At 34.8% G+C, this 24,517-nt stretch overlaps 1 protein-coding gene across 3 annotated transcripts in view; it reads right to left on the bottom strand.

The window, feature by feature from the left end:
• The window catches only part of CSMD3 (CUB and Sushi multiple domains 3), a 588,763-nt gene that overhangs the window by 248,859 nt on the left and 315,387 nt on the right, over positions 1-24,517 (bottom strand). For all 3 annotated transcript variants that reach the window (XM_063173375.1, XM_063173384.1, XM_063173392.1), the window contains 2 exons: positions 7,064-7,246; positions 5,562-5,888 (listed from right to left, as the gene is read on the bottom strand). In XM_063173375.1, coding sequence (XP_063029445.1) covers positions 5,562-5,888; positions 7,064-7,246 — 510 coding nt within the window. The remainder of the gene's footprint in view (positions 1-5,561; positions 5,889-7,063; positions 7,247-24,517) is intronic.

The raw sequence follows: 24,517 nt of genomic DNA, 5'->3' as shown, positions 1-24,517 counted from the left end.
TTCTCAGATGTTCCATTGCAGAGGTATTTTAAATCATAATAACAGACAAGAGAAAGCATTTATTTATCGACATTTTAACTCAGACACTGCCATATATACTGGGAAAGAAAAGAGTGTTTTCATTGAATAATTGTCTACCATTTAAAGATTGCATTAAAAGTCATGCAATCTCATACTTTTTCAGAGGAGTTACAAAAACTTTTCTAATTCTTTGCTCACAGTCATCACTTTTAGAGAAGGCATTGATTGTCTGTTTTTCTTACTACTTTCAGACAACCCAGAGATAGATTTTCAATATTGTTATCTATAAATGTAGATAAATGTTGACTCCAGGTTTAGCTTGCTTGTGTGTGACACCAGGGTTGTTATTAAGGTTGAAAAATCAATTCATTGCTCTATATTTCAGCTCAGGAAATGCTGCCACTGCTGCTCCTATGTGATCAATTTTACTGCATAGAATGACTTTGGGAGGCAAGATGGTGAAAGACAATCTGTCCCACCAACAGCAGTCACTCGTAGCTTAGCCTGCCTACAATTATATTATTCAATGAGCCATATTCCATCTGCTGATACTTCTAGAAAGCTTCATGGTGGAGCTGTAATATTAAATACTAGCCTTAGGCTGAGAAGAAAAAGAATACATGGGTATATGATTAATTAATATTTTACTTCTCGTCAAAAAATCAAGAAACCACAGAAAAGTTCCTTATGAACTATTACACATAAAGAGGAAATACAGTTTTCCTGGTATTTATCTTCATCAACTATCATGACTGCACAAGTAGGTAAGGCAATATCTGGAAAAATGTCAGGAAATATAATCACAGATCAGGGCAATGGTGATATTCTGCTTTTAACTCAGAAGTATATTAAAATATGCATTTTGCATTAAAAAACAAACAAAAACCAAACCAAAACGTAAAAACAGAGGGAAGGAACTGCAGAGATCTCATGAGATAGGAAGGCAGGTATCTAGCTAATCACAGCTCATCTCATCTAAAGCCAGCTTTGAAAGGTCCTTTCAAATAGGACTACAAAGGAGTGGTCCACTGGCGCAATTAATTGTTTTGATGGATTGCCCTACCAAGAGTTTTAGCTTGTAAGTATAGCAATAACTTTGAAGTAAAGAGAGTACTTTCAGAAGAAAATATCAGAGAAAAAAAAAGTTAAGGGAATATAAAATTATAACAATATATTTCATTTTGAAAGACTATTTAAAGCTATGTAAACAAGTGGCAGCTTATTCAGTACCATCACGTGTAAACTCCTACTTCTTTCTAGTACACTACCCTCTGAAGAGTTCTAGCTTGACAAGTACTGAGACTGAGAAAGTCTTAACAGGAGAAACTGGCAGGAAAATTGTGTTGTGATGAACATACTCTAACACAGCAATAAACCACACTAAATCAGTTTTTGTACATAAACACATCATCTGGCATTTTCCGTGTTTTGCTCCACTGAGCTGAAATGACTGGAGTAATGAGGCTGATGTCAGAGGCCCATAGTTTGACCTTTGTCAGGCTGCTATGTAATTCATAAGGTTTTTTGCTAGTACAATTAAACAGCTGTAATTAAAAAAAGTAACAAAAATATCTACATAAGAAGCAGCAGCTCATTCAAGCTTATTCAAAGATAATTGCCCAGCACTATACCCCAATCAATGAGGAACAGCTCAAAGAAGTCCACAACAAGCATAAATCAAGCAATCTGGACGATGCTTTACACCTCAAAATACTCATCCACCTCAGCCCACAGGAAAGTTAGCATGAGTCTGGTTTGTTGAATTTCTGCTCATGGAGGACCTAGGAATTTTTGAGTTTTCTCTGCATTAACTCCTTTGTCACAGGAAGTAAATATGCATTGTCTGTCACATGGATTCAGTTGTCACACTGCACTTTAGGTGTGCATTTCATCTGTTCTAACCTAAGCTAGGAAATCTACACTGAAGCAAAGAGGCCATATAAATTTATTTCTCGTAACTTATGTGACTATATTCACTACTAGGTCTAGCTCTGTTCTCTATAATTAAACAAAGATATATATATATATAGATATATATATATAAAGATATATATATAAAGAAGCATTCATAAAGGAGTCACAAATACGATGAAAGGCTCATACTTTCCTTGAACTGAGTAGTACAATGCATATAACTTACTACAGGCAGGATTAGGGGATGACTGACTTTATAAATATCTTCACAGGCACCAGAAATATCATTAACAGCTCTTGGGTTTGGGATATAAAGGAGAAACAAGGAATCAGGTGTAAGTATGCATTTCCATAGCAACTTAAACCGATGCAGTTTTAGGTTGCTATGTCCCTGTGTTCTGCTGCACCTAGTGAAACATTCTTCTGCCTCCTTTTCCAAGCAGAAAATCACAGCTTTTCAGTTCCTATACCTTTGCTTATTGGAACATTTTCTGTATCGTCCATTTTCATGTCACATATTTCTATGATATAGTCCCTAAATTGAACTTAGTAGGAAATCTTTGTTAGACTTAGTGTAATAACTCAAAGATGACACACTTGAAATCTAATATTTTTCTTAATTCCAACAAATGTTAGATTTATGTTCAATTTTACTGGAAAGAGAGTAATTATCTGAGATGACATGTTCCTGTAATAAAAATAAATATGGCATTGAAATATTTTCTGAGAAATACCATTAAATAATCAGATTATGTAATAGTAACTCAGTTTTATAATTCTCCATTCTACACCTCAAAAACATCAATGAAATTATTTACATTACTAGCCTACATTCTTATTAGAAAAGATTGATCAAGACATACTCTTTCTGAGATATACTGTTTCTACTCTTGAAAGGGGCAAAAAGAGATGGATAGCTTTGGAATATATCAACTGGAGTGTTAGCAGAAAACAGATATTTTTAATTAACTTTGGGTTTACAAATGCTAAGACAGAGTGAAATTCTATTCACGCCTTTTTTATTATCTGTTTTTGCCTTTATTTAATATGGAAAGATTACTTCTGTAATTTATCAGATTGAAGCTGTCTTTACTGAAGAAATAATAAACATTATTTGGAGATATTGCTGCTTTTGTAAGTAGATTTTAGCTACAGAGTTTAACAAACACACCCATGAAAAGAAATAAAAATATAAATGCATTAAACTGTTCAAATGTGTAAAATGTTTCAAATTATTTTCAGAGTTAAGTGGTTTCATTATACAACAGGTAAAAGTTGATATTGTATTGTTGCTTCTTTTCAAAATTAAAATTGTATCATTTGATACTATTGGTGCATAATTTAAATGATAAAACTAATACATGCCCAAAGAAGTCTACAAATTTTTTAAAGAAGCAGAATTTATCTGATAAGTATATTTCTATGTAGTTCAAAAAACGAACGAAATATGAGGAGCATTCCATATTAATCTTCTCCATCTTTCATCTTCACTATAAATTCTACATTAACTGACCTACATTTAGTTCTAGTTGTACAAAATGGGATCACTTGAGAAAATCCACTTATACACAGTCCTAATTTTTATTCTGGAAGACTACCTTGTATTCTCCAATAGCTGATTTTGGTTTTCTCATTTAGATTTAGGCTTGACAGCATTGAGCACACGACAATGAAACTTTAAAGTAAAGAGAACTGGTATAAGTGTTAAAAGGACATGAGACAAAAGAAAATAAAGAGCAAATGTTAAAACTTCTGGAAAGAAACATGGATTCAATATCTCATTTTCCTTATATCTGATTTCATATTTTGGTAGCTCTGAATAACCCCTGACTTTCCAATATTTAGTTACAGTACTGAGATATGTAGCTACAAGTTCAAGGTTAGTTTGGAATGATGATCGGTACCTATAAAATCCAGTAAGAAAATACTGGTTTTATAGGTACCAAGAAGATATCACATGTTCTTCATGCTTACATTCTACATTTGTGACAAATGATCTGAGGATGAATCAGAGGGCTGAAAGCAAAAATATAAGATAATATGACAAAAATTAGAAAAATAATGTGTACAGAATAATCTAATGCCAGTTTATCTCTTTCCAATTCAGACAGAAACGTTTAATGTAGATCTTAATAAATCATTCTCTGAAAGACTGACAACCTAAACCAAAACAAAAATAAAAAGAGGAAAAATAAACATGGAGAGGTGAAAGATAATGTAAGAAAAGTAAGCAGCCACATGGGACTTCAGTCCTTGAAATTTTATGAAAACAATATTAACTGTTAACATTTGTTTGAGAAAAATGTGAAGTCTAGGTCTCTCACTTATCAACTTCTCTTAATGTCTCATTTCCTTTTTGATTTAAGTGTTTGTTTAGGTTTTTTAAGAGTAAAGAAACCTAAACAACAAAGTTGGTTTTTTTTCATATAGTCCAGCAGGCAATACAGGAAGGGAGAGATGCGCTCTCCTTCAAATCATGTTGTTGTATATTCTCTTAAATCTCAAGCAAGCCTCTGGAATTAGATATACTCTCAGATGTTAGGGAGAAAGACAGGAATGGGACTAATTACACATCACATCACATTTTGGAAATATCAAAATACTTATTGTATTTTGCTTTTTTTCTCTGTCTGTTGGCATTGAAAACTCTGCTACCCTTACCATCAGAAAGAAAGAAAAGAAAGAAATCCAAATTTCCAGATGTGGGGAATTGATGAAGTGGTGAAGCTCTGGTTGAAGGGTACTGCTGAACTCCCTGCTAGATGTTCTCTTATTCCTATCACACTCTACCCATAGCAGCAAGTCTAACACTTCAGGATACTGCTGGAGTGACAAAATTTAATTTTGCATACGCTCCCAAGAAAGTTTCACAGGGTATCTTGCAATTATTCATGCTATGGCCTTGCATCACCATGTCTGCACTAGCTGGGAACATATCCTGTCTGGATTTTAGTGTGGAATAAATACCAAATTACTTGGTACCAATGCAAGATAGGCAGCTCTTGATATGTGTTTCAGAAGAAATGTAACAGTTTTGGCAGCAAAAAGGCGAATAAATGCTAATGGTATTTAATACTGGAGAGGATATTTGATATCACTTTCAATTTTATTATGTGGTTAGTAAGGAAGGAAGGTAAAACAGCAAAAAAAAAAAAAAAAAAAAAAGACAAGTCTATTGTGGTTTGACTGATCAAAGAGCTCCTACGGCTGCTCACTGAACTGCCACGACTACGAGCTAGAAAAGATTGCAGCCATCAGCTCCAGGACATAACATAAGTTCACAGCTGAACATATGAGTTTTCAAGAACAGTTTCATTCAGGCAGTGGTGGTAATTAATATTATGTGGCATTGCATTGTCAGCAAATTTAGTAAAGACGTATTATACAATTTGGAACTGGCCTGATTTGTCAGTCTGCCAAACACTCCTATCACAATGATCTCTAAAACCATAAATGAGAGCAATACTTTGAGCAATAATCCAAACAAATATATTAGGAATTTTTAGGTATATAGGATTTCCTTGAAGCTGCATTACCATAGCATCATTTTTAAATACTTAAGCCTATCTCCTAGACTGTATGTTGAAAACAAAACCACACACACACAAAAAAATAAGATTACTCACTGTTATAAGTGATGTTAAATCCACGTCCTGACATAGAATGGTCAGCTTGAAATTCCAGACGCAAAATATGACCATTACTGGTAAGATGGGAAGGAACTTCAGCACCAGTAAATGTTCCAATTATGGGGGAATCTACAGAATCGCCATCTTTAACTGCAAGGAAGTCAAACTGAGATTCCAAGTCAAAGTCATTAAAGGAGAGATGAATTCGACTCCCAGGGTCTGAAATTATTGTCCAGATACAGTTTAAATTATTCCCGTATCCCTCTGGATAATCTGGTGAAAGAACTGTTCCCATCGGTGCAGTGAAATTGGAAAGACAAGGAACTGCCAAAAAAAGGAGAGATAAATTAGATAATGGACTAAAATACTTCAATAAGACTTTTCTAGTGCTAAGTTTTTGCAAGAAATCTTGAAACTCGCTGAGTACCTCAACTGAATAATCCATTATTTGTGGTGATATGTGAATCTGGAAAGAAGGTTGTTTTTTCAATATTCATATTTCCTTTTTCTCAATAAAACTACCTCTCAAGCAGAGCTCACAAAAAATACAGAACATATGTGTTGCATTGGAAATCCATGGCAGTCCTTACAATTTACTCTTGATAACAATCACTTGGCACCACTTATTTTCTCTTGCAGGGAGCTGCTTAGATGAGCAGACCTCCTACTGAGTGCATTAAAGGGGCAGAAAGTCAATAGTGCCCTTATCATTTGTTGTTCACACAGAGGCACAAGAAATTAAGAAGCCTCAAAGAGATGAGATGTTTTGTTGTTATCAGGATAACATATTATATTCAATAAATTCAGCTGAGCCATATTAAATTGAGTTGCAGAGATGAAAACAACTGATTGCACTCTGAATATATTTGATCCATACTATTTAGTGGAAAAGTTAAGGTAGGTGCTGCCACAAATAAGTATCAAAACATTGTATATACCTGTGCTATATAATACAACTTATGCCACGTAGTGCAAATGTTTTACTTATGCTATGTAGCGCAAATGTTTTACTTATCCTATAGAATGCTGCTGGAAGAGAGCTATGAATATTTATGATAATCTAAGTGATAATAGGTATTTATATAAAATACATGGGGGAAATGTAAATAATTTAAACTCTTGATTTCAATTCTGCGACTTCTAATCTGAGGAAATATATTAAAATTTAAGACTGGCTATCAAAATTGTATCATGCATAATTTACATCATAAAATCAACAGAATCCTACCAAAAAAAAAAAAAAAAGCCAATAATAAACCACTATATCAAAGCACATAAAGAGAATTGCTTTAAGACTTGGTATAAGTATATAATGTACATCCCTTGGGCATGTACATTAGGCAAACCTGCTAAGAAAAAGTAAATTCATCCTATCAAGAGAGTTAATAGCTTTTTAACTCTGAAATCAATCACACAAATAATTACCCATAATTATTACCCATAAGTAAAGCTAATCACAATGCCTTAAAAATAATAATAAGAAAATATGTGGTACATACAAATACAGATTGGTATGTTTGCAGACCACTGGTTGTTTTCTTGGCAAATGATAGATTTCTCTCCAATTAATTCAAATCCAAACTGACATTCAAACCTTAAAACATCACGATTAGAAAATCCGTCCCCTTCTCTAATACCATACAATGGTGTTCCAGGATCCCCACAGCTTTCTTTTTCAATTTCTGTTGAAATAAATAAGGGATTTATTCATAGAAGAATAAAACAAACTTGCTGCATGTATATGCTGACATGTAGAAAATTCTAAGCGAATTAAAATGATCTACATAAGAACAGCTGTCAAAATGCACCACTGAATCTGATTTTATACCCCAGCTTCTTAGGGAGGAAATTCTGCATAAGGGGGAATGAGTGAGTGGTTGTGTTGGGCTTAGTTGTTGGCTACAATTCAACCACTACAAGGGATTAGAAAAATCAAAACTCTTTGTGTTTATTAAATACTTGAAAATTAAAGGATATGAGGAAAAGTGTTTCTGCCCTATTTTATTTCATAAAATTTTAAACCTTAATATCATTAAGTAAAATAGTGCTACTAGAACATGAACTCTTAAAAATAGAAACAGAGATCAGTTCCCCAACGTGTAAACACTGTGCATGTTCCAATACAGTTCCAATTGAGGTACCAATGACATGATAAGGGAGTGGTGGCACCAAAAGAATTGCCCACAGCATAAAAGGAGGCTAGACATAAATAAATATACAAATTTATATACACATGCATTATGTAAACATATCCAAAAAATAATTTCTCTATAGTCAAATAACATTTTACCACAGTAGTCTTAACAGCAAGTAATCTGAATGATTACTACCTCAACAAATATTAGAGCTATGATATTCTCACAAGCTGCATCCTGTGTGGAACTTTCAGTGGTTACAAGCATGGAAGAATGTTCTAAAAATTTACATGTAATGACAGCATCAAACACCCTGTACCATAGTTTGAGGTTTTCTCTTTAAAGGACTTGAAGCCTTTTCTCTTTTTCTCACATTTCCATATATGATAGTTTGACTACAATGTAAAAACAGAATAGCAAGTGTTTTGATTTTAACACAAACAATTTTTCCAGGGTAATGTTTTCAGCAGCATACACTTGATTTCTCAAAGCTTTCGGATATTAAACTTCTAAATACAATTAAAATGTGACACAAAGCAAATGAAGACCATTCAATTTTAACAAGAAACTGAAAAAGACTTGAAGATTATCTAAAAATATACTCCACAGAGTTTTGGAAGGATTTATTATTCTGTTTAGATAAATAAAACTCAAAAACCACAAAAGAAAACACTCTAATAAAAAGCATAAAAAAACATGAACACTTCTTTTTGGTTTATTTGTATTTTTTTCCAAACAGTTCTATGAAAGGATTGATATAATTTACTATTATAAAAGCAAAAAAACCCATGTTCAATTTATCCTGAGATTACAAACCTCAAAAAAAAAAAAAAAAAAAAAAGTTGCAGCTTTCCTGAAGAAACAACATAAGCTATCCCAAAGAACACACAAACTCACTCTCCTGTCATCAATTTTCATGTGACTGTTAATGTCAGATCTACAGAACTGCTCAGTTTTTAACTGCTAAAGAAATATAAAGTTTTCCTAGGCTGTCCTGGTGGATGAATATAATCCTAAGTGTTGAAGTCATTTCATATTTCATTTGGGAAAACAAATATATTCTATATACAAATGAATTCTATAAACTAGTTCTCTAGCAAGTGACTACATCATGTAACTTACTGTAGTTTTCTCAAACAATGTATAGAAAATGCAGGCAGTAAATGGATTTATATCTACTGCAATTTACTCTGTTTTGGGTCTTCTATTCTGATGTAGCTGGGCAAGAGATTCCATGTTTTTTTCTCAAATTTGAAAAGATACGTAGCTGATCAAAACTATCCTTTTTAGGACTCAAAGGAACTGCTCTGCATTCAAGAAATTTTTAGGCAGATTAAAGTCATTTACAGGAGCTAGTTGGGAAAAAAATTCTATGTGATTGCTGTATTTGAGAGATTGCATCCTGTACTTAAGAGATTATATCCATAGCCTTATGCTGAATCTCCTTTCATAAACAAAATCAAGTTGAACAAAATGTTGTATGAATAATAGATTTAAATTAATTAAACCAGTCATAAACCCCATTTGTATTAATTTAAATTTATAGCAAATATTTCTTTCTTTATTTTTAAAATTTTTCTGGATGCATTCCTTGCAACACTTTTATACACTTTCTAAATTTTGTATTAGCATCAGTTCGTCTCTGAATTTGAAACAGACTATTTGTGTCATTACTTAATTTTCCACAGGAGCAGAAATAATTTTGTTTGAGTTTCTGTTTTGTTTGGGGTTTTGCTGCTGTTTAGTTGTTGGTTTTTTGGTTTTTTTTTTGTTAATTGAAGTGCAAATACTTCTTAGATTTCTTTAGAGAATGTCAATAAACTTTCCTTAAAACAGAGAGAAAAAAAACCAAACCGATTCCTGGGCTTTTGTCATATAATCACATTTTAAATAGCATGATTTTAGGAAAGTGTATTAATATTTATTTTAATTCACTAAGGAGTAAATTAAAATCAGATTTTTTACTGCTAGTTCTACCACTTGTGTTTCAGCTTCCCTGCACTACATATTTTGTTTCAAAACTTCCTAAGCAGTTAGATCCAGAGCCTGACAGAGCCTCTCTTCTTGAAACACTCATACTAGTCCCTCACTGTAAATAATTCATTCATGATAAACAGATGTAATTTACTGTTGTTTTACGATTAGCAGTAAAACAGTAAATTTTCAGACAGATTAATTATTAATGCCATAATTAAAACATAAAAAACCCCACAACTAAAAAATTGGAAATGTCAGTGTGAGGCAGCAAATTGTGAAGAGAAGGAGAAGGTATATGGGCTACTTTTCAGGAAAATAACTTGAATGCCTGTCAAGAAAAAACTGCATGTAAGAGTCCATTGCTTACTGTATTTGTTGGACTAAAATAATAGTAATTTTTATGCTCTCTTTGATGCAATACAGCTGTAAAAAAAGTGCCATTCGCAGCAGAAATTGTTACAGAGTATATTTTAGTTTAGAAACACTGTTTCTTTAATATATTAGTCTAAGTAATTGGAATACGTTTATTATATATATCAGCTACCTTGAAAAGTCAAAAGTAAATTTGTTGGTTAAGCACATTTTTGTATTTTATTTTACATTTTGGTTACTTTGTAGTGTTACGTATTGGTTTTTGATCTCTTTTATGGTTCATTCTGCTTTTTGAGATTTGCACTTTATGTTAGCTACAATGAGATGGCTAGGATGGATATTTGCTTTCCTGTGATCATTACCACTGTGATACAAAAGATAAGTATTGCTATTTGTGCCTAAGGAAAAAACAACACCTTATGATAATATTATTTATGGTAAATAGTCCTTATTTCATTGTAGCCTTATAAAAAGGGCAATAACCTCTACCAAAAAATAAAATTGTTAAATGTGTTAACAATGAATCATACATATTTTGTGTTTTAAGTTTTTTGAGATAGAAAACAAATCCATTTTTGTTTTCATAAATTATTTCACAAAGAAGGACATTAACAGTAAAATGAGGGATGATTTCTGATGATGTTACGAAGATATCTTTTTTAAAAAGAAAAACTCCTGCTGAAACTATTTAGGATACTAAGTTTGAAAAAAAGCAATTATCCTAAAAAAAATCTATACAGTCAGCAGTTTCACAGCTATTGAATTAATTTAATAATTGCCAAAGTATTCTAACAAGAAATATCTAGAAAATATATCAGGTTAAGGGAAGAGTAAAAGAACAATATAAAGAAAATTAAGATAACCATCTCCTTTCATTTTAAATTATCCTTACACTACTTTTGTATATCTCACTGAAAGATTTTGCAGGTTTCTACCCAGTGATGTACTGAAGGGAGAGGCCCAGGCTACAACAGCCCCCAGTATATCAAGATAGGAATGTTGTTTTTTCTTTCTTTTACCCTTGTCTTCATGGGAAGGACAAGCCCATTTTGGAGGTGACTAAGGGGGCCTTGGGGAAAAGAAATGGTCACTTGCTACACAAATGCATTTTGACAGAAATGCACTGGAGTTAGGGTTTGAAGAGGTAACTTGTCTGTCTTTCCATTCCTGTAACTCAAGAGTGAATAAAAGATAAGAATGTGATTCCTATAAGGAAAATAATTTTGAAAGAAAAGAGATCACTGGTGCACACTGGAAAAGGGCAATACTGAAGACTTGTTATTACTTCAGCAGAGATTCAAAATAGTAGTCCTTCAGAGAAACACCAAGCAAGACCAAACATTCTATATTTTAACAACATCTCAGAATAATGCTCATTATTTGTTCTACTGACTGCATCAAAGGAAATATGACACGCAACTAGATTTGTTTATTCATTAGTAAAAGAGCATTTGAATTCATTACACAGTATTTTTTGAAACAAAAAATACTGGAGGAACTAAATACTAGGACGTGAAAAGAAAGTGCAAGTATGTAATTCAAAAAGATAAAACTTGCTGTTTGATATTTGAATTCTTTATGCAAAAGCTACAGACATTCACCACCATATATAGATACACTGGCATTTTTCAAGATAATACATTAAAAATTTATGTAATCCCACTTTGAAATACCATGGTATGCACAATTTATATACATATTACTGAATACATATATCTAACTTAGTTGTGAAATTGTTGTGCTTATATTCCCAGTGCAGGATTTTCTTATTCAAAAATTTAGAAAAATCATCATATATTTCACAGAATCACAGAATAGGTAAGGCTGGAAGGGAGCACAGTGAGTCATCAGGTCCAACCTCCCTGCTCAAGCAGACACTTTGCCCGGGATTGTGTCCAGACAGTTCATGAATATCTCAAATAAAGGAGGCAATTTGAGTTACTTTTGCTGGCAAAGGCCAAGGAACCAGTGTTAGCATAATGATCCTTAGGTTTGCGTGCTAAGGTTTTGATAGTGGAAGGACTGTGCCCCTGAAAGGGATCCATGCAGGATCACATTGAGAAGAACTGCAGCCTGTGGGAAGAGCCCACACTGGAGAAGTTTGTGGAATTCTGGCCCCCCTTGGAAGGGCCTCATGCTGGAGCAGAGGAAAGGTGCGAGGAGTCCTTCCCCATGAAGAGGAAGCAACAGCAGAGACAGTGTGTGATGAACTGAGCAGTCCCCATTCCCTGTCCTGCTGCGCCACTGAAAGGGAGAAGGGAGACAATTCTGGAATAAAGTTAAGGCCAAGAAAGGAGAACTTGGGGGGGAGAGTGGGGGGAGGGGGGGCAGGGGGAAAATGTTTAAACATTTTGTTCTTTATTTTTCATTATCCTACTCTGATTTTGATTGGCAAAAATTTAAATTAATTTCCCCAAGTCAAGACTGTTTTCCATCCCATGGTCACCGGTAATTCTGGCCTTATCTTGACCCATAAACCTTTTTTTATGCTTAATCTCCCCTGTCCTGCTGAGGAGTGGAGTGATAGAGCCACTTTGGTGGGTGCCTGGCATTCAGCTGGAATCAATCCAACACATCATCTATCTTATCCTGAAAATTCAAACTGAAATATTAAGGAGAAAAGGCACAGAAAAAGCAGAAATAGGAAAAATAAAAACTAATGACTTATGAATGAAGAACATATACATTTCTCAGTATAAACCAGGATAATAAATAATGTAAATTACGCCATGTGTCTTCATAGTATGTACACTCAAAAAACATAAAGAAACATATCAGACAAACAGTTTTGGACCAATTTCAGCAGTCTTAGACGATTCTTACCAATTTACATGGTAATAGATTGGAGATTGGTTGCATTTATTTGTAATAGTGTTTAGGTATCTGTAAACAAACTGAAATTTGAATCATTTAACAGTCCTTCTCCTAAATATTTTAATGTTTGTATGTATCTTCAAATAAAAGAGATAGCTTTGTGTATTACCTGTTACTGTAAAGTGGGAGTATTTTTAAAAGCAAAGGATGAAAGTTCTATTGTGAAAGAATAAAATGTCTATTTCCATGTGATTTTCAGTTGTATTTTAAAGGTTATCAATATCCTTATTTCCTTCTAATGATCAAATTTTTATCTACAGATTCCAGTCCTGGGAAATCCAGATATATAAAAAATTTGTTTCATCTTAACCACTATTTTTACCCAGAACAACTACTGTGATTTTCTCACCCTCAATTCTGACCAGAATAGTTTTATATTTATTTTGTATTTATTTTCTTTTTTCTTTCCTTGTTTGCCTAAAAGATAGGAAATAAGAATCTTGTATAATATGTAGTGGGGCTATTTTTTTTAGCAATTGGCAAGTGTAAAGATAGGGAATGAATCTTGCATTGTTTTTAAATACAAGCAGAATGGAATGATGCCTGTAGCCAAACTATGAGAAAACTCCATCTGTGCCTGACCACTCCGGGTGTGACACCCATTACAGTGTCCCAGCACCTTCCCTGTGCTCCTGGCTCCCTCTGCAGAAGAATCAGGTATGCAAAGGGAGGAAAGGAGATGATGAGGAGGATTTAAGCACAACAGTCTTTTCCCTATATGAATTCATGAGATGTTTTGTCTATATTGTGCTATACAGAACAGCCATTCAAGGGTATAGAGTCAGTTCTATTCTGCTCAAATTCTATGGGGAGAAAATAAATCTATAAAAAAAGAGTTATTCTTTCCTTACTATGTAGGTGGTGATAACTCTCTATGCCCTTGCTGAACTGTGCCAGTTGTCAAGGTACTTCTCATTTCCTGATCATATAAATTGAAGAGCCAGAATGTGATCATTTCACAAAGAAAAAAATGGGGAAAATGAATTAAAGGAGGATAATTTTTCTAATGAAACTCATAGAAAAGTCAGATGAAGATCCTCTGAGAATGAAGTAAGAAAACAATGGCAGACACCATTAAAAGTAACATTTTAAGCATATCACTAACACTCAACATTTCTAGTATAAAGAAAAAACAAGTTACAGCCATTCTTCATGACAATAGATTTTTCAGAGGGACAGTAGATATATCAATATGATTTTTACTCCACAATTTATCTGAAGTTTTCTACTACTACAATAATATATTTCATGACTACGTTCTGTTATATATTTGAGGTACTTACAGATTTTATGGACATACATATTCCTTCTCTTCCTATTCAGGACTGTGTTCCATATCTAAAGTTGAGTTATTTACTAGTCAGCCAGAAATAAGCTGGCCTGGCCTTAAATAATAACTGCACCTCCAATAACATAAGTTACACGCTTAATTTAGATTTAGAAAACAAACTGTTATGTAGAACTCTATCCACACAAACAGTTTAATCACACCGTGAGACTTCCCATTCATATAAAAAAAATGAACAAAATTGGGAGTATTTCCTAAATTTTTGTTGAAATACTTCTGAGACATAATCTTTAAGGAATTTAGGGATTTTAGAGGAGCCGAGGTTTTAGTTAGAGGTAAGCTTCATTGGAGTTAAAGTAAATGGGTAGGCCTTGATGAAGTTAAGAGTTAGTGGTTAACTAATAATTGTTTGCTTGTCAACATAATGTTTGGTTAGCTGGGTTTTTAATAAAGAATATAGAAACTGATAAATAGCTTGTAGGAACATAAGGCCTTCTCTGTTCTGAAACCAAAAGATGGGAATGGGAGTTCTACCAAGGGTTCATTTGTCATATTTTCATTGAAAAGGTAGAAAGGTCATAACCAGGAAGACTTCATTTACTTCTTCATTTTGGGACCCTCCTCATGAAAGGGACCACTGACCCATTTAAAGAAACAAACTATGCATGCTTAACTAATTACCACATGAAGCGGGGAATGGGATGTACCAAGGTTATGAATATGTATCTGTGTTTTGGGTATTCAATACTTGTACAGATAAAAGGAGTCTGTAATCACCTGTAAATTGCAGTGTGTATTTGGGAGCTATCCTGCACGCTGCCTGGCTGTCGCAGTAAACATACACTTTCTATCTTTAAACTGTTAGAGAGTCTTTGTCCATCAGTTGGATATTGGTATTAGATCAATATTCACATTTTTAATAAATCACTTCTAAATCACAGTATCTTGTTAATACCATATTTGCTTGCAAAAACAGTTGGTATTTTATCTCTTAAAGAATTTCAGTTAAAGTTGTGAGAATTAGCAACAATGCTTGTATTTAATCTATGCTGCCTCAAGAGATTTCTGTTGCCTTCATAACTATAGTGTCCCAAACCCTGTCACTATGGTCTTTCTCCTTCAGTCATATTGAAGTAACACTTGCTTTGTTTCAGTATAATTTTGATGTGAAGATGCATGTCAAGAGAGATATTGTGTTCTTCTGAAACTGCAGTATGTATATGTATCGTTACATTCCTGTCTGCCTCTTCAATCCCCTTTGCTTCCCAAACACTAGAGCTTTTAATCAATCACACCTTTCTTCTTCAGCTAATCTCCCTCTACTAAGAACCAAGCAAAAGGGATGCAAGGAGTTATATTATATTTGCTTTCATTATGCAGCTAATTCAGTCTGAAGCAGCTACATCGGGGCATAGTTAACTAATTCAGGATGACTTTTCCTCAATATACCTGACTTTAGTTGGACCAAAGATGGATCACTGAATAATTTGAAGAACATTTCATGTAGCTTTTCAAATTTAAAACTTAAAATGCAGTTTGATATTCTGGTGTGTGATATCACATAGTTAAACCTCAAAAAATAAAGTAGTTTTGTTAAAGAGAAAAAATATCTATGAATTTCAGCAGTTCTCACTTACATAACTTTTAGTAGCAGACTACTACATTACTAGCTTTCCTTATGGAAAGACAGACACTAGACAATCTCAGTGAAGAATAAATGGAAAAATAATAGTAAGGAATTTTATCTAAGTCTGCAATCCTTTACATGAACAGTTTCAATGGGAATACACAGAATATCCCTTAGACCAGTGGTTACTGCTTAACTTGTCAAAAGGAAAAAAACAAAATGAATGGGTAGTCACCATATGCAGAAATGTCTGAATTAATTTTCAAGGTAAAATTAAGACTAAAATACATTTACTAGCAGTTAGAGAAATTCTATAATTACTGTGTCTGAATAATTTTTATTTAAGTGGTGAGGCCTTTCTCATTTTAAAAGAAGACTGGTTTTCTTCCTTAGACTAAATAAAATGAAAGCATGTTGTTAATCATCCTAAAGAGATTCAGCTGTAGAGAATGTGTTTCTTTGATGTTTATGAAGTATTCTAGGTTATGATAAGAACATGCAATACCCTGCTTTAATATTTTGAGTAAGAGGAATCCCATTTGTGTCATTGATGATTTGACTAAGGCCTTTCACTCCAGTTAAGAAAATCTTTGGGAAAACAAAATGTTCCACTGGACTAAATAGATTCCTCTCCAACTGTCAGTATGCTTTCAAAGAACATATAAATGAAAATGAACTAATTCAAGGAATATTTTTCCGGCAACATAGGAGTCAGCTTTGTACAGATAATTTTGATCCTTTTGCTATAAATAGTGCTCTTCTTTTTCATCTTTAATGGTAAATGTGCGCAGATAGAAGTCCAAACCCAAGACTGTTGAGGCTAATATCAAGAATGTATCTATGATACCTACAGAGTTGGTCTGTGACAACAGTGAATCTATTTGCAGCTAGTATATTATCCGTTGACCCTTTCAAATCTATTGATCAAGGCAACCTGCACCAGCTCTGCAACTCTTCCTTAATGGCAATCAATACATTTGTCCTCTGATACCTTTCATAATGGTTCCATGTTCTGAATATACATGTGACTATAGATCACTACCAAGGTTTTAATTTGGTACCAACTTTATTGTCAGTTAAACTTTTTCAGTTTTGCTGAGCTAAACATCTAGTCGTGATGTAAGACTGTTAGTTCCACCTTGCTTTTGCCTTTTTTAGAAGGTCATGGAACACAGCAAAAAGGAAAGTCTAGAGAAACCGTTACCAAGACTTATTTATGTGCCTTGCTTTCTTTCCCAAGCTTCTGGTCCCATGATCCTTCAACCTACTTCTTTCTAGTTCAATCAGTTATTCCCTTCTGAGCCCAGGCAACTATATCTTTCCAAAAGGAGGCAACAACAGACTAAAACCAAACACACAAAAAACCCCAATCCCAAAACACAGAACAAATACTATTGTCTGGCAAACACACACAAACACACACACACACACACACACACACACACACACACAGAGCAGTTCCCAGATCAACACTATGAACACAAAACAGGGTTTGCTCCAAAAGTAATTTAATACATTTGTACTGGACTTAGACAACAAGGTTTTGGTAGTCAGGGGTCTGCAGAAGTGACCTCTGTGAGAAGAGGCTGCTCCCATGATGGACAGAGCCAGCTCCAAGAAGGACCTACTTCTGGTCAAAGTTGAACCCACCAGAAACAATGGTGGTGCCCTTGTAATGACATATTTAAGAAGGGTAAAAAAATGCTGCAAAGCAACTGTGACAGAAGATCAATAAAAATATGTGAGAAACAGCCCTGCAAACATGAGGGTCAGAGAAGGAAGCAGAAGAGGTGCTCCAGGTGTCAGAGCAGACATTCCCCTGCAGCCCGTGGTGAAGGTCACTGGGAAGCAGTCTGTCTGTCTGTCTGTCTGCAGCACACGGAGGTCTCTGCTGGAGCCTGTGGATGACCCCACATAGCAGCAACGGGATAAGCCCTGAAAGGATCTGCAACTAGAGGAGCAGTCCTTTCCTGAAGGACCACAGCCCATGGAAAAGACACATGCTAGAGCAGCTCTAAGAGAACTACAGATGACACAAAGCACTCCACACTGAATGAGGGAAAGAGCATGAGGAGGAAGGAGTGGCAAAGACCAAGTGTTATGAGCTGGCCACAAATCCCATTCCCCATTCCCGATCCACCCTTACTGCCCAGGTGAAGGAAAAGTTAGAAGAGGTTGGAATAAAGGAGTGGAATCTGGGAAGACAAAGAGGCAGAGGAAATTTTTTAGTTTTGTTTTCACTTTTTACTATCCTACTTTGTTTTTATTTGGCAATAAATCAAATTAAACATTTTTCAGTTAAGTCTGTTTATCTATGACAGTAACTGGTAAGTTATTTTCCATTTTAATTTCAACCCATGAGTTTTTTATCCTATTTTCTTCCCTTGTTCTGCTCAGGAGGGGGAGTGGGAGCAGCTTCGTGGACTTATCGCAGTCAGCCAAGGTTATTCAGCACATAGATGCATATAAATTTCATCTAAACCTGGCTGTCGAATGTAGACTTTAGCCAAGTTGCAAATGGAATGCTCTCACACCCCCTACACCTCAAAAAATAAAGTCATAATAAGAGACAGGAACCTTGCTAGGAGCTCTGATAAGACTGCAGCTCGGACTAAGCTCTTGGGGATTTCAGTTTCTGTAAGCTAAATCCTCTTAAACAAGTGAGTGAGCCTATACAAATCATAATTTTACAAACTAAATCTGGTTAGATGTCCCCTTGCCAAATTTCAGGTCACCGATTCAACGTGCAAGAAAGTCAGAACTTATCAGAAAGGTTATCAGGCTCTTTTTTGTTTCTTTGTTTGTTTTTTTACTGGTCACAATGGAATGCATTTTCCTGAAATCATGGTATTTAAAGATACTAAGTGTTTTCTTCGAATTTACTTATAAGCACTTCAAGTGAGATAGCCATCGAGCACAGATAACTTCAGCCCAAAAAACCAGTTAAAGTTCAGAGTTTCTAAACTGTAAAGAAAAATTAAACTAGTTCTTAACTTACTTGCGAAATTATGATTCAACCTCAAAGCAATGAATTGTTTTTCCAATAATATGTTTTATTGTTTCACTCTCTATTATGGTTAAAATATACAAATCAGAGAAAAGTGTTATTTAGGCAGGAATTTCCTCTCTACACTAGAAAGATTACTACTGTGACTGTGTCCAATCTGTAACAGTAAAATATTGGAAAAAGGTCAATGTGAGGATGAGAGTAAATTATGCAGTCGAGCCATTGAAATAAATTTATCTATAAGTTGCATGTGATTTGCTTTAAGTGCATATTTGCACACAAAATAAAAGACTAAGAATCACCTAAAAAGCTTAAGAGGAAAGTATAGTATTCCAAATTGCATGTGCATCCAATTTAATATTAAATTTTTAAAGATAAAATCAGTAATGACTGAACCTAAAAGTATGGCTTCTGAATTATAAAGACACTTAATGGATTGTTTAATGCTTTCTAATCTATAAGCTTTAGATCAACTACAGGACACTGAACATAACCATGTAAAAAAAATATTGAAGGACCTCATTTCTTCTTCTTGCTGTTTTTTCTTTCTCATGTCCATCCCCTTGCTCTAACCTGTACTGAACCTTACTGACAGCTTATACAACTTGGAATATAACTAGTTGATGTTACTTATTGAAACAGAAATATAAGAGAAATTAAGACCACAGAAAACAAAAGGACTGATTCAGACTGATTCAAAACATATTCAATTATAATAGTTCAATTATAATAGTTCATTAACATTTTAATTTTCCTTGATACACAATAAAATGTCTTTGTTTTAGGTCTAATGACCTCATTTTTCATAGTCTTTATTAATGGAATTTCCATTCAATCTGATAAGAAAGAGAAAATACAGTTCATGTAATTCAGGAAATATCAAGCTAAGCCATTCTATGTTATTGAAAAAAAATGTATTTTAAGGACTTATGTCAGAGAACTTGAAGATGCAATAATTTTTATTTAAATTGTGCATGCTTCACTTGATAGCTGAGTTGACAGGATTCAAGCAAACGACAATGGGAATAGCCTGATAGCCATAAAGTTTATTTAGGCTGCCTATTACCATTTTCATTTACATACAAAACTAAAATACAGATGATGAAGTGAAAAAAATGAAGTTAAACAGCAGTTAGAAATCTGTTATCTTTCTCAGAAGCTTCATTGATTTTAAAGCAGTGATAAATCTTTTGAGTCAAGAGAGCAACTATAGTTTCTTGTTTACTCTTTCTGACTCAAAGAGCATGATTTCCTGGCAAGGTAGTCTAACAATCTCGGGCCACTCTGCTGTAACACTATGAGTACAGCATGAGTTTTCCCCACAAAGTAGATGGAGATAATTATAGATGTATTATTCCAAGTGATATGCCAGCAAATAAAATACACCTGGGCCTCAGCAAATCATCAAACTCTTAGAACAAAACAGCAATTATGCAGCAATTACTCTCATTGTCAGAACTCGATGTTCAACGTGAAGCTGATAAAAATTGTTGTTTACTTTCCAATATCATGCAAGACACATAGCTTGCACTGCCTTTACAATCTGCTCCTTTACATTATCATATTTAGTGAAAGTTTTTAACTAGCACTATAGGAAAATTTTATCATGCAAAAATTGATTATTGCCCTGCCATAAAAGGTCAGAAAGTAGTACTTCTTCCACTACATCATCTGCTATTCTATAGTTCCACTCTTCCATGTATTATATTAAAGAGAGCCCGCAGTTTCAATGATTCAAAGATCACCTCCTTAGTACTGGACAGTTTTCTGAAAATAAGAGTTGTTCCTGCAAAAATGTCACTATGCTACTTTTAAACTAATGCAGAGACTGAAAACATGACAAGACATTTGAAAGAAAGCTTACAAAACAAAAACTCAGAGAAAATATCTTGAAAGACATTTACTACAAGTTGATGTTCTACAGTGTAATAGGCTTCTTGTTAAATTACACACGGGAATTTCTTCCTCCACTAGAAAAAACCTAGGAAGTCAATAAATATTCTTACATTAGAAATTGTTTTTTAATTCACCTCATAAAGGTGAATAATATTTATTTCCAACCTTAAAACTTAAGTTACAGTGGAGTTAGGCTGCTGAAGGTCAGCACAGTGACATTAGGTAAAGCAGTAAAAGAATGCTAACACTAAACTAAAACTAAAGATCTGCATGTCGTGATAAAATATTTATGGAGATGCCCAAAATACAAAGTAAAATGAACATAGTTGTACTATATCCTAATGTAACAAATATTGTGCAGCAAGTTTTAGGCTAGCCTTCTGTAATATTCACTAAGTGCTACAATAGAGCATTTTAAAACTCCTTTTTTACAGAAGAAAAAAAAATGTATTGCATGATTTCACCTGCAGTGAAATAATCAGCAGCAGTATATTTTGGTTTTTATTATGTAAGACAAGAATCAGAAAATTATTTGCTTCCTCTATGAGCTCATGCTTTTCAGAACAATGAAAATTTTTCCTGTATATTTCTCTTCCAGGAAGGAATTAAATCCTCTCTTTGCTCTCACTTTGGTGAACATACTCCAAAGAGAATTGTCTAAGAATGTAACTTGAGGACAAGCTGTTTTCTGGTGCAGCAGAATAAACTAATCTCAGTTTTGACATGAAAAAAATCTCAGGAGAAAAACGTGCAAGACAGACTTTCTACACCAAGAGTAAGCAGTGTAAAGTGTATTGGGTATGGCTGGAATGGAGTCACCTTTCCCCACAGCAGATCTCATAGGGCAGTGCTTTGTATTGGTAGCTAGAACATGTTGGTGACACTCGAGTGTTTTGGCTACTGCTACGAGGTCCTGATACAGCATCAAGGCTGTCTCTCCAACCAAACTGAAGTTGGGGAGTTCAACTTGCCAGACGTTAACTGTGAATGCTACACAGCTGATGGAAACAGTTCCAAAAGATTCCTAGAGCATCTGGTTGATAATTTCTTGATACAGGTACTAAAGGAGATGACCAGGAAAAATGTTCTCTTTGATTTGTTGCTTGTTAATAGAGAGGGGCTCTGTCAAGATTTGAAGAGCACAAGGAACTGTCTCAAGTACTGTCAAAGATAAGCCACCATAAGATAAGCCACCATACAGGAATTTAGGCACAGATGGAAAACAGGAAGGCATTAATACCAGACCTAACAGAGGAGAAGGTTTGGAACTAGCACACAGGACAAAATTCTGCTGTGTAAACTGTGGGAAAAGCACAGATGGCAACGACAAGAAGATGCCAGACCTGGTGAGGCAAATCTGGGTACCCTATCTGGACAAAAATTCCCATCATACCAAAATGTGAGAAAGTAAGCAAGTCCTTATACACATCAGCCAAAGCTGTGGGAGCAGCAGTTACACTCTGTGGATACCTGGGACTCAGACTGTATAAAAGAGCCTCTCCCTCCCTCCTCCCCTCCCCACTGAGAAGACCAGAAGAAGAAGAAGGGCTGCTGAGATGCTGCAAGAACCCAGGTGGTGGCATCTTTTGTTTATACACTCTCTACCTCTCTTCTCCCCTTCTCTCCTCCTTCCCTCCGTCCCCACAACTCTGTCCTTCACTCCCCTTCTCTTCCCCCTACTCTTTCCTTTCTCTTCTCCCCCCTTCCTTTCTTCTCTTCCTATCTATCTTGCTACCCCACATTTATTGTTAAGTAAAATCTGTACTATTGACTTTGGCATGTGCCTTGTTTGCACCTTGATTAGGGCAGAGGCATCTCTTAATAATCTTACTCTAACATTATTTTGGGGTCAGAAGTGGGATCATAACAGGTTCCTGGGTCAAGCTGTGATTGATGACCATATTTGCTATGGGAACAATAAAGCAGTTTGGTTTATAATCTCCAGTGGCTAGAGGAAATCTATCAGGAAAAACTTCACCTCTGAACATAAGAAGAACAGATGCTTTTGAAGTTGCTGAAATTCATCAGTGCTGGTCACTTTTTAAAAGCCACCTCCTTAGTGCACAGGAGCAGGCAATTCCAAAATGTCAAGCAGGCAAGGCAGAGGGCTCACTTGGTTGAACGTGGATCTTCAGGGGTTCAGGTGAAAAATAAAGTGTATTGCCTGTGAAAGCAAGGTCGAGTGACATAGGAGGAATACAGAAAGGCTACCCTCCACTGCAGGGAGAAAATTCATGTTGCCAGAGCTCAATTAGAGCTGAATCTGGCCAGAAATATGTGGGACATTTAAAAGAGTTTTTTAAAATTCATTGATAGCAAAAGGTAGTGAAAAATAACATCATCCAGTTCTAGCAAGACAATCACCTGAAAAACAGGGGCATAGACAAGACAGGGATGGTCAATGTTTTCTTTGCTTCAGCCTTAAACACTGGTTATGTGTCACAGACATCTTTTTGTGAAAATCTTTTCTTTAAGATTTTCCTGCTGAAGCTGAAAAGTTTCAGCAACAAATGTAAACAATGATTATCTGCTGCTGTGGAATGCAACAGGTCCACCTGTGATTGGCCTTAAATGTTTATAATTAATAGCCAATCAAGACAGAGCTATCTCGGACAGAGTCCAAGAGAGCTGCCTTTGTTAATTCTTTTCTATTCTTAGCTTAGCAGCCTTCTGAAGAAACCTTTTCCTTCCTTTTCTTTTTAGTATAATTATAATGTAATATATATATATATATCATAAAATAATAAATCAAGCCTTCTGATCATGGAGTCAACATTCTTGTCTCCTCCTCTCACCCTGAAAACCCCTGTGAACACAGTCACAGTTATGGGTTATGGACTTTCCATTGCCCTGAGCTAGGGGAACTTGACTGCGAGTATGATAAACTCCCAGCGAACTCCAAACTTGTGGGGGATCTGCTGTTCCATCTTGATCCCAGTCGGATTCATCTGAGAACACTCAAAGAAATGACAGATGTCATGGGGAAACCTCTGTAAGCGATTTTTCAATCTTCTTAGGAGCCTGGAGAGGCACCAGTTGACTGGGAGCTGGCTAATGCATCCCAGTTTTTAGGAAAGTCAAGAAGGAAGACCCTGGAAGCTACTGTCAGTCTCACTTCAGTGCCTGGGAAAACTATGGAGAAGACTGTTCTGGGAGTTATTGAAAAACACCTGAAGAACAACTGATTTGGGAGGAGCTATCAGGACCTATTAGGACAATGTGTTGCTCCTTGATAATGTAACTGTAAGCTTGGTCTGAGAAATACGCATTCAGGCAAACTAACAGACACTACAATACAAAGAAAGCAGAATTCCTTTGGCCTAAAGATTACTGCCCAGCAAGAAGATCAGTATACTGATAGTTAGGTGTTAAGTCTGTATAACAAAAAAAAAAAAAAAAGAAAAAAAGACATAAAGGATTATTGTTGGGAAAATGTGGATGGAATAAATTTATTTATAGCAGTTTCTTAAACACTAGTTTTATGGATGAACACAGTTTTATTTACGTAAGTTACTCCTGTTCAAAGAGTTAGACTATAGCTTGAGATGAAAATTATTGAGACAATTTTTACAGGGAATAGAAACTAACTAGTAAAATGTCCTTCTAGACACCTGGAGACAAGAGCAGACTGTTGCAGTTAAATATGTGATGAGGAGAATCTAAGAAGTTGGAGGCTGTGATGTGATATAAATGTTAACATCATTAAATGCATAATAGCAATTAATGTATAAGCCTGGAAAGAATGAAAAACCACAATTTTAACATGTGGTCATCTCT

Source organism: Melospiza melodia, chromosome 1, assembly GCF_035770615.1.
Source record: "Melospiza melodia melodia isolate bMelMel2 chromosome 1, bMelMel2.pri, whole genome shotgun sequence".
Lineage (NCBI taxonomy): Eukaryota > Metazoa > Chordata > Aves > Passeriformes > Passerellidae > Melospiza > Melospiza melodia.
The sequence above is the reverse complement of the archived record's forward strand: the minus strand, read 5'-3'. Positions and strand labels throughout refer to the sequence as shown.